Source organism: Vicugna pacos, chromosome 12 (assembly GCF_048564905.1).
Source record: "Vicugna pacos chromosome 12, VicPac4, whole genome shotgun sequence".
Classification (NCBI taxonomy): domain Eukaryota; kingdom Metazoa; phylum Chordata; class Mammalia; order Artiodactyla; family Camelidae; genus Vicugna; species Vicugna pacos.
In genome coordinates, this window is record NC_132998.1 from 44425103 (window position 1) to 44437056 (window position 11954).

The window sequence follows — 11954 nt, forward strand, 5'->3', positions numbered from 1 at the left end:
TCTTTCCAAGTGCACATATGTCTCAGTAAATTTAAGGAGACAGAAATTCTATCAAGTATCTTTTGTAACCACAATGCTATGGGACTAGAAATCAACAAGAAAAAAAAATGCAAAAAACACAAACATGTGGAGGCTAAATGATATCCTACTAAACAACCAATGGATCATTGAAGAAACCAAAGAAGAAATGGAGAGATACCTGGAGGCGAATGAAACTGAAAACACATGATCAAAATCTATGGGCTACAACAAAAGCAATTCTAAGAGGAAGACTTTCAGTGATACAAGCCTACCTCAGGAAATAAGAAAAATTTCAAATAGACAACCTAACGTTACAGCTAAAGGAACTAGAGAAAGAAGAACAAGCAAAACCCAAAGTCAGCAGAAGGAAAGAAACCGTAAAAATCAGAGCAGAAGTAAATAAAAGAGAGGTTTTCAAAAAAATACTAGAAAAGATTAATGAAACTAAGAGCTGGTTCCTTTAAAAGGTAAACAAAATTGATAAACTGTTAGCCAGACTCATCAAGAAAAAGAGAGGACCCAAAACAATAAAATCAGAAATGAAAAAGAAGTTGCAACTGACACCACAGAAATACAAAGGAACATAAGAGACTACTATGAATAATTATACACCAATAAAATGGACAACCTAGAAGAAATGGACAAATTCCTAGAATTGTGTAATCTCCCAAGACTGAGCCAAGAAGAAGTAGAAAATATGAACAGACCTATCATCAGTAATAAAACAACTCTAAAAAAAACAAAATTCTAGGACCAGATGACATCATAGGTAAATTCTAACAAACATTTAGAGAACAGAGAATACCTGTCCTTCTCAAACTATTACAAAAAATTGCAGAGGAAGGAATACTTCTGAACTCATTCTACAAAGAAAAGATCATCCTGATAACAAAACCAGATAAAAATATCACTCACAAAAAAAGAAAACTGCAGGCCAATATCATTGATAAACATAGATGCAAAAATCCTCAACAGAATATTAGCAAACAGAATTCATACATTTAAAGAATCATATATGATCATCAAGTGGGATTTATTCTGGGGATGGAACCATGGAAGAATGGTTCAGTATCCACAAATAAATGTGATACACCACATTAACAAAATGAGAGATAAAAATCATATGATCATCTCAATAGATGCAGAAAAAGCTTTTGACAACATTCAATGTCTATTCATGATAAAAACTCTCAACAAAGTGAATATAAAGAAACATACCTCAACACACTAAAGGTCATATAGGACAAGTTCATAGCTAACATCATACTCAACACTGAAAAGATGAAAGCATTTTTTCTAAGATCAGGAATAAGACAAGGATGCCTACTCTTGTCACATTGTATTGGAAGTCCTAGTCACAGCAATCAGACAAGAAGAAGAAATAAAAGGAATCCAAACTGGAAAGGAAGAAGTAAAACTATCACTGTTTGCAGATGACATGATACTATACACAGAAAATCCTCAAGATGCCACCAAAAAACTTCTGGAGTTCATCAATGAATTTGGTGAAGTTGAAGGATATAAAATTAATATACAGAGTATGTTGTATATCTATGCACTAACAATGAACTATCAGAAAGAGGAAGTAAGAAAACAATCCCATTTATAATCATATCAAAAAGAATAAAATATATAGGAATAAATCTAACTAAGAAGGTAAAAGACCTATAGTCAGAAAATTGTCAGACAATGATGAAAGAAATTGAAGATGACACAGGTAGAAAGACATACTGTGTTCGTGTACTGGAAGAATGAATATTGTTTAAATGGCCATATTCCTTAAGAAAATCTAGATTCAATGCAATCCCTATTAAAACACCAACGGCATTTTTCACATAATTAGAACAAATAATTCTAAAATGTGTATGGAAACACAAAAGACCCTGAAGAACCAAAACAATCCTGAGAAAAGAAGACAAATCTGAAGAAATTATGCTCCCTACTTTCACAGTGTACTACAAAGCTACATTAATCAAAACAACATGACACTGCCAAAAAAAAAAAAAAGACATAAAAATCAATGGAACAAAATAGCCCAGAAATAAATACACATGGGCAATTAATCTATGGCAAAGTAGGCAAGAATAAACAATAGGGAAAAGACAGTCTCTGTAATAGATGGTGTTGGGAAAACCAGACAGCTACATGCAAAAGAACCAAATTGAACTGCTCTCTCACATTATGCACAAAAAAAAAATTCAAAATGGATTTAAGACTTAAGTATAAAACCTGACACCATAAAACTTCTAGATGAAAACATAGGAAGTAAGTTCTTTGACATTTGTATTAGTAATATTTTCTTGGATATGTCATCTCAGTCAAGAGCAACAAAAGCAAAAATAAACAAATAGGACTATATCAAACTAAAAGACTTTTGTACAGTGAAGAAAATATCAACAAAAGGCCACATACTGAATAGGGGAAGATATTTGCAAATGCTATATTTAATAAAAGGTTAATTTCCAAAATATACAAAGAACTCATACAACTCAACATCAAAAAAGTTTTTTTAAATGGACAGAAGATCTGAAGATATTTTCCCAAAGACATATAGATGGCTAAAAGGCACATGAAAAGATGCTCAACATTGCTAATCATCAAGGAAAGGCAAATCAAAACCATAATGAGGTATCACCTCACTCCTGTTAGAATGGCTATTATCAAAAAGACAACAAATAACAAGTGTCGGCAAAGATGTGGAGAAAAGGGAAACCTTGTGCACAGTTGGTGGGCATGCAACTTCATGTAGCCAGTATGGAAAACACGGAGATTCCTCAAAAAATTAATAATAGAACTACATATGTTCCCGCAATTTTACTCCTGGGTATTCATCTGAAGAAAATAAAAAGACTAATTAGAAAAGATATATGTATCCCCATGTTTATTGCAGCATTATTTACCATAGGCAAGATATGGAAGCAACCGAAACATCCATTAATAGATGAATGGATAAAGAAGATGTTTAAATATATATATATATATATATATTATTATATGAGAAGTATAATATTTTATATGAGAAGTATAATATTTTGTATTATATGAGAAGATGGATGTTCACTAAACTCATTGTGATCACTTCATGATGTATATAAGTCAAATCATTATGCTGTATCCTTTATGGTGCTTATGTCAATTATATCTCAATAAAGCCAGAAGAAACATAAATAAAGTTACGTTGTGTTTTGTAAAAAAGTAATATTAAAAAAAAAACTTCTAAGGATAAAAAGGAACTTCCCCATAACATCTGATTAGTAACAAAGCTGGGAATGAGGAACTAACCCAGCCTGAGCCAGAGAGCTCTCTCCCAAGGTTTTCTAAATGGATCTTACGGAGAAAGTTTCTTTTCCTCTCTGGTCATGAAACCATCCCCTGTCTCCTGGGAGAAAGCTCGAAAGAACAAGGCCAACATCTGGAAAAAAGCAAAAAATAAAATAAAATAAAATAAAGAGAGAGATGCTACATTTTCAGTTTCCAGTGACCCTGGAAGCTATCCTGTTTCTTTTAGTTCTTTTCATTTTGGGAGCTATTTCAGTATCTTTCCAATAAATCAACATTTGCACCTTATCTAGCTCAAGTTTAGTTTTGTTACTTGGAACTAAGGAGTCCAAACTAATACAATACAGATGCAAATTTTTTGAGGTCTTGGTTTTAAAAGTTTAAGAGAAATACTAAAAACCTTCGCTATCCAAGAAGGAAGATGTACTCTCCTGAAAGAAGAGTAAATGCCAGATAAATACTAAGTAAGTAAGTATTACCTACAGAGAAAAGAATTACTTACAAAGAAAGGAACCAGAAAATTGAAAATTGCCTCAGGACAATTTCAAACTACCAGCTGTTTTATCAGCACTCAGAGAGCTGTTGATTCCACACGCTGGTGAGCTGGAGAGAGTGCAGAGAAAAACTTCGTTTTAGCTATCAGTTTCTGTTGTAACTTCATAAGAATTCCTCAGAAGCAGCAGAATTGATTTCATTTTTTTCCCTACTGTCACCGGTTCTTTGAGAGTATTCATCAATGACTGACCTGAGAAAGAATACAAAGCCAAAAAGAAAAAGAAAAAGCACAGACAAACCTGGAAACTTCATCCCAGGTCACTGAATGATGACTTGAAAATGGAGAGAGGGAATTATTTAGTTCTCAGAAGGTAGTAGTCTGGAGGATAAAAAGGAAACGCAGATGTTGAGACTAACATTTTGGGCATAATCAGGTGTAGGGAAGGAAAAAATTTCCTTGACCTTCTTGGGGTATGAAAATGAAACTGACAGAGACAGATTAACAGGAGGAAAAGATAAAAAATTATGTTTTATGTGACATAGGAGACTTCATAGGAAGTGAGGACCCACAGAAAAATTTAGACCTGAGCGTTTACGTTGGTTTGATGACGAGAGGGCAGTCATGGAGGAATAGGGTAGCTTAAAGAGTAAGAGGGAAGTACAGTGAACTGGCGATACTCATCAAGGCCTGTTTGCTTAGATTCTTCTCAGTCCTTTGTTTTTGGAGATAAGGATGCTTCTTTCCTCTGGAGATATGAAAAGCACCTTTTACCTGAGAGTTTTATGACCAGTTTCAGGTGAGACGGAGTGGGTAAGGTCACACTGACCTTCTTGCTTCTGCTGTTTTCTCAGACGTTTTCATTCTAAAATCTTCAGTGAAATGCCAGGGTGCCATGTTTTGGCCTAGCATGCCCAGAACCCCAGATCAGCTAGTAGAACACGTACACACTTAAAATAACAATGACGAACATTCTAGAACATTCTAAAATTACGATGCTGGTCGTCTCCATCAGTTAAAATGGTACCTCATTTTAAAATGTGACCCACTAATAGAGACCACCACCATGATCATTTGTTGCCAGTCTTTTTGAAGCTGACTTCAGAATAAAGCTTCTTCCATCACTGTTTATAAATATATCATGACTGAGGAGGTTGCAGCATGCTGTGCTGGTCTTCTATCTGAAATATAGATCTGCAGGCCCAAAGACAGAACTGTACCAGTGAGTGCAGTAGTCAGTACATGTGCTCAGGTCTTGAATAATTTCCAGGTCAGGCGACTCACATCACAGTTAGGTGCATCTGTTCACCTATCTTTTCTCATGCGATAATATTCACTCCTGTAAATCACAATGAATCCCCCACCACGCTTTTCTATGTATCAGAAATATTTTCCAGTGTTCATTTTAGGTTTTGGCTGTTTCAAGGGAAGTAAGCAATCGGTAATTATAGCAAGTTGTTAGATTCTGAAATAAACAGTTTATGGATATTAAATTCTGAAGTAAAATGACTGGCTGAAAAAGGACTTTAAGATTTTTTTTAAAAACTGTTAGTGAGATTAGGAAAAAAACCAGGAAAATGACGTTACACATTTCTGTCTTCTTAATTTTAAACACTTGTATTTACCTTTGAGGTAGATCACCCATTTATTTTTGGGGGTAAAAACACACACACTACAATGGGCTTTTTAGTGATGAAATTGTGAAACTCAATCCCTCAGAGCACCCTGACGACAGGGAAATTACCTGAATGCAGATGTTTCAGGTCAAAGTCATTTGTTCTGTTTAGAAATGTAAATTGAGTACCTTTTAGCAGAACCTGGCCTCTGTGGATTTGGTTGTCTCTGGGAGAAGTGCTCATTTTAAAAAAATTCCCAGTGCTATAGATTATTGCTTAGTCTCAGAGTTGTGGGTGTTCTCCTTCCGGCAACTGTTTACAGGAAATCTGCAACGGAGGTCACAGGGAGTGCTGGAAACCGCAGCCGGCAGAAAGCTTACCCCGGAGGACACCTGGACAGAAGAACTTGATTCTTCATTTGAGTAACTTGGCCCAGGACAGTGGACCCTATTGTTCTTTTGAGTCATAGGACCACACCCTTGTGGATGAGTTTCCTTAAAAGTTCCTTAATCAATGTTCCCACTGTCCTTCACACAGAGAAAGGTTAGCATGAGGACAGGAAGTGAAGCAAGCCTTAGTGTGAAGTGGGGTCTGAGAAAAGCATTTCTCTCCCGGGCATATTGGCAGTTTTGTCTAGATTCCTGAAGTGTGGAATGAAGTCTGATTGCTTAAGAGTTCAAAACAAAACTGTGGAGTCAAAGGAATCTTGATCTGCTACTTAAGAATACATGGCTGAACTGTGCTGCTCTGAGATCTGTACACCAGGGTTGGTCCAAGAAGTGTGTGCTATCCGCTACTGCCTGAGAAAGTACAGGAATGTAGAATCAGAAATGTTTAGAGCAGGTTGATAGAGAAATTTTATGTTAAATAAATTGGGGGTTGTAATTTTATGGCTTTTTTTATTTCATGTTTACTTCTATTACATTTTATAAAGGTTTGGTCAATGACAGACTAGAAATAAAAATAAAATGGTTCTTTACCACAGATAGTTTGAGAGCACTTGCATTAAACTCTTTATTGAATTTTCTTATCAGAGAAATAGCATAGAATTATTGATTTATTGTAAATAAGGAATGTTTGGAAAGCGCTGAGCCTGACACCTAGTAGCCATTCAACAGACTAGTTGTAACATACACAGTTTATTGCTCTTTAAGTTGGGTCTTAAAGAAAGAGGAGGAACTCAAAGGCGAAGGCTAATGAGCAGCACCAGGAAATTGAAAAATACGGATTTATGAATTTATGAAAGGGTATTGTTAACCTGGCTGAAAATTTAAATGTGCAGGTAAAAGCCCTAAAAACTAAAATATAGTTGACTTGAACAACAGAGGCTTAAACTGCACAAACCCATTGATATGTGGATATTTTCCATGGTAAATACCATGGTGTTACACAATTCATGGAATATTTAATCCTCAGACACAGAGGAACCTTGGATATAAAGGGCCAACTGTCAGTTATACTTATATTTTCGAGTGTATGGAGGGTCAGCACCCCTAACTGCTTTGCGTCCATTACATACAAGTCCTGGGGTTTGATAAATAGTCTCAATTAATAGTCAGGCCTATTCTCCTTTAAAATTATTTTCAAGGTCCTCAAAATTCCAATATATATGACTTTAATATTTGACCTAATTTTAGTTCTGGAAGTATGACCATGCAATATAATTGGCAGTATTCGACATTCTCACACTGGTGAGATTCAAATGTATAAGATATGAGCATTAGAGTTTACTTTTGTAAGATGCTCCATGTATCTACATGCAAAACCAAATTTGTTTAAAGATTATAAAGGAACTATTGTAGGCATTTAAGAAGATTAAATTTTTATAAGCACTCTATGATACTTTTCATGTAATCAATACTTTTCATTACAAACACTCATAAACTGTGGACCTCTTTTTAACCTCTGCATGGAAGAATGTTGTTGTTCATTACATTAAGTGAGAAGGTACCCTTGAAGGTAAAAAATCTGTCTTTATAGATATCCATTAATCACTGTTCCTTCATAGAACCATTCAGAATAATGCAGGTGCTCTCATGTTTTAGTAAGAGGCTCAATAACATCTTACTTTTCATTATTCATATGTCACAACACACCCATGATGTAGGAAATACGCTACAATTCTCTACATTCATAATACTGTTGAATGACAAGTACAGACCATAATGAGTTAATAGCAGAAACTGCATTAAAACATTGAATTCTTCATTCTTTCCTATTTTCCCTTTTCCTGCTGAGACAGCTTGCCTACAATTTTTGTAGGCAGGTTTGTGCTGTTATTTGCACTCTCCACCCCGCTACCTTTTACTTTAGACTTTCATTCCTCTGAAACACATTCTCATCTCATTTTTAACTAAAAACAAATGAGTCTTTCATTCTTGTTAATGAGTTATGGTCTTTGGCTTTAATGTTAGAAAGTGATCTTTTTTTAAAAAAAATTCTAACAGCAGCACAAAGGACCTATTAGCAGTTGGGAGTATGGTCCCCTTCCATGACTGTCACGGTTGTGTTATTTGATGGTGTGGAATTGGCATTGTTTTCCTGACAAAATGCGTGTTGCAGATGGTGGACAGCCAAATCTTGTTGAAATGCGCAATTGTAAGATGGGCCGAGTCCTGAAAAGCCCTCAGCCAGTGCAGAGAAGTGGTTATATTATTTTACTGGGGAGGAGAAAAAAAGGTTGTGATTTGGGCCCTGAATGACTTGAATGATAAATCAGAAGCTCCTTCTCATCTGTTAACTACAGTTTGTCAGGGAGATTTTGCTGGACACAAAATTGCAAATTGTCTGCTGAATTAAAGGGTATGAAAATTAAAGTGGCCAATTAAATGCAAATCATCCTGATCTCAGGACAGGCACTGACTGACCTAATAGGTAAGCTGTGCTTTGATGATTACAGCAGTCATTGCTCTTTTAATTCAGAATGGAATTCAAACAGACATCATAAACAATGACTTGTGCGGTGAACCAGCCAGCTCCCTGCTGACCCTTATATTTGCTGTTCCCCTGCTTGAAAATAAGCTTCTTTTGTAGTTTTGCCTGGCCAGCTCCTTCTCAACATTCTAGCTTCAGCCCAAATCTCTCCTCTCTGAGAAGGCCTTTCCTCTCCATCTTCTCTAAAATAGCATTCCCTGCCCACCACTCAAAAAAAAAAAAAAAAGTTTTATTTTAGTCATAGCTCCTACCACCAAATGATAGTATCTCATTCATAAAATTGATTCCTCACTATTGTCTGTTTCTATAGAACAAACACTTCTGAGAGTAGGGGTCGTATTTGCGTGTTCACTGTTTCCAGTCCATGCTTCTGTACGTGCTCAATACGTTTGCATGACCAAGTGAAATAAAAATTTTTAATGGGGTGTGTACGAAATCCCTTTAAAACAAAAATGACCCCCATGTCATTTTTAACCAGGCCCCAAAAGCCATTGATTTATTATAAAGCTTTATTGTAGAACCATAAGTGTTCTAAAACCATGCCCTCCTCCTACCAGTTGATGTGAAAAAAGAAATATATATATATATGTATAATGTATACATATACATATTTCGAACTTGGTTTAAAAGGATTGTTATCAGAAAAAAAAAAGAGCTTTCTATAAATAGGCACACGGAAAGAAATCCATTGACCATAATGCATAACTATATAGTTGTTTTCCATTTGTTGTTTTTCTCTAGTTGGGAATTTAAGCAAGAAAAATATCATTAATACAAAGCTGTGAGGGGATTTGGGGATACCATTATCATATCATACAGCTCTCTATATAGTATTCCTTTTCTCAGTAGCTAGTGTTTGTTCTCAGTCAAACCCTGTTATTCAATCTCTTTAGCCTACATTTAATCCTTATTGCTCCTTCTTTCATAAAAAGAGAAAAATCAATTTTCTATTATGTTTGTTAAATAGGTAGAGTAAGACTGCAGTGGGTACGGCAAGAAAAGCAATTGATAATTATTTGCTGAGTTGTTCAGCTTAATATGTTAAAGGGAAACTATGAATACGATAATAAATTGCCACTTGGTCTCCATTAGTACTTCTGTTTATCCCGAACACCGCAAAACACATGTGTTGATTTGAATGTTAAAAATTTTAAAGCAATTTTTTAGAGGAAGCAGACATATTTAAATATATTTACAAATTACGTTTTGAACTTTAATGTGTCCCCTGTACACGAGTTGGAAAACAAAATGAGTATAGGCACCAAAACAGATTAAATTAGCCCAAGGAATCTGGCATTTGAAGCTGAGGTTATCTCTGCCCACCATTCACATATAGCACTCCCAAGGTACCTATGTTCAAGGATCTGTCATTCTCGTGCTTTGGTTTATTCAGAAACTGAAGCTTATATAATTTTAATGTTCAAGGATTTATACTGTTCATTTCTCCTAAGTTCTGGAAAACAACACAATGCAGGATCTATTACGTCATCTTGCCATTCGATAACCACACTTTCCTTTTTCTAACAGAGAAAAACTGCCCATCTACAAGGAGAAACTAGGCAGGGGACATTTGTATGCATTTATTTTATGCACCTGTTAAACATCCATTATGGGCAGATTACTGGATAGTCACTCGAATACAAAGAGTTATGAAAAACAGATCGCTATGTTTAGAGCTTAAAGGCAAAGGAGATGATGACCTATCTGTGAACCCACTGACAACATATGTGATGCTGAGGGAAAGGGCCCAAAAGTTTTTCTCACAGGAAACTTTATGAGACAGTGGCGTTTCCATAAGTGACCCATACACGCATATAAGTGTCTTCCAGGATTAAGTAAGTAGGACGAGGAAAGAGCGTGCACATGGGACTCATTTGAAGGGCACGATGAAACTTCTTTATAATGATAGCCTGCCTATTATTAAAGCTTGGGCAGCATTAAACACACTTATAAAACGTGGCTACAACTAAAAGAGGCTAGAGTTATCGTCACTGTGCTCAGCCTGTTAAATAAGATATACTGTGTCTTCTCAGCATCTTTATCCACACGACTAGGGGGAATGAAAGCAAAGAGAGCCAGTAAAATTTGCACAGTGTCCTGAAATTCAAGACTGTAAAAAAATTAATAAACAGAAACTCAAATCAAATACAGTTGGGACACCAAACGGGGGAGCTCTCACATCCTGTGAGGACAGCAGAGCCCAACAGGAAGAAGAAAGACTCTTTCCTGGCCAGGAGTCAGCCAATGAAAAGCCATGGACTCTTTGTTTGCCATATCCCTCCTAACTTTTGTTCCATTCTATAAAAGCGTTCTCCTTTTCTTGTCATGGAAGATGGGGGAGGTAGGGTGGGACTTGCAGGTGGTTCCCCATGGTTGTAGACCCCAAATTGCAATTTTGATCTTGAATAAACCCATCTTTGCTAGAGAACTATCTAACAGTCTATTTATTTCAGGTCAAGATCAAGCTTTGCTGGGGCAAGGTTAGAAAACAAACTTCTGGTGTCTTGCTTAGCACTGGCCCTACCATAAAGCATACCTAGGAGACCGACCTGGTTATTTCCAACTCTGGTGCCTCTAGCAGCCAGAGACAGACTGTCACCAGAAAGCAAGCTGGTAGGGGGGAAAAACAGGAAGAATCTATTGTCTTCAGTCAATCCCCAAATCATACTTATGACCAGTGCTCCCTACCCTGGTTGTATACTGGAAAAAGCTAGAAAACTAGTTTAAAATACTGATGCCTGAGCTCCATCCCAAAGATTCTGAATTGAATTGCTTTGAGGTAGGGCCTGGGACATTGACTGGCGCTGGCTTCCCCAGGGGATTCTAATATGCAGGTAAGACGGTTAATCACTGTTCTAGGCAAAGAAGTGAGACTGACATTCCCAAGTAAAGGCATTAGGCCAAGACTTGCCCTTTTGAAAATCCTTTCAAACTATTATTTCATGACTTTCCCTAAGGAATACTACCCTTGATATTTATTTAAATCTGATTTTGTATAAGTAAAAGTGCTCAAGGCTTTGGGAGTAGAGGTAGCGGGGAATAATTGTGTCATACACACTGGACTTCACAACCAAATGGTAAATGCACTTTTGACCAAAGTTCCCAACTTGGAACAAATCAGGCTGTTAGCTATTTAAGGTTGGAAAGTGATAAAGGACATGGAACTAAATGTATTGCAGGAACTGCACATTTTCATGTTTATGAAATAAATGAATAACCAGCAAAAAATCTTGGTGTGTGCATTTATTTTGGTCTGTCAGAGAAAAAGAATGTCTTCATTATCAAACAGGCCTTGGTGTTAAGTGTCTTGGAGCCTTTGGGACTGTTCTAGATATTAGAAGTCTTCAGTAAAATCATAAATGAAAAACACATTGTATCACACAGAGTCTGGACGTTCCAAGCACATATGTCAATAATCTTGACCAAATCCTTAGAAAAGAAAAACTGCAACTAGATTTTCAAGATGCCTAGATCTAGGGGTCTGGGAAGAATTAGTAGACAGTGAGGTGAACAAGAGTAGTTGTGTGTAGTAACAGCCAGAGCTCACTCTTGTCTAGCTGGCCACCATAGGTCAGCTCGACCGCTGCACGTTGGGTTGTCACTTTTGATTC

The 11954-nt window shown here is 36.3% G+C and overlaps 1 protein-coding gene across 7 annotated transcripts in view; it reads right to left on the bottom strand.

Moving 5' to 3' along the window:
• The window catches only part of TMTC2 (transmembrane O-mannosyltransferase targeting cadherins 2), a 410658-nt gene extending 405972 nt beyond the window's left edge, over positions 1 to 4686 (bottom strand). For 3 of the 7 annotated variants that reach the window (XR_012078575.1, XR_012078576.1, XM_072973322.1), the window contains exon 1: positions 4623 to 4682. Coding sequence is in view for 3 of the 7 variants with exons in the window: in XM_072973322.1 (XP_072829423.1) it covers positions 4623 to 4657 (35 nt within the window). In the remaining 4 variants the exon portion in view is untranslated. Of the gene's footprint in view, positions 1 to 4567 lie in introns of all 7 variants that reach the window. The other 4 variants (XM_072973321.1, XM_072973320.1, XM_072973323.1 and 1 more) reach the window with 4 other exon arrangements.
• Positions 4687 to 11954: the final 7268 nt, after the last annotated feature.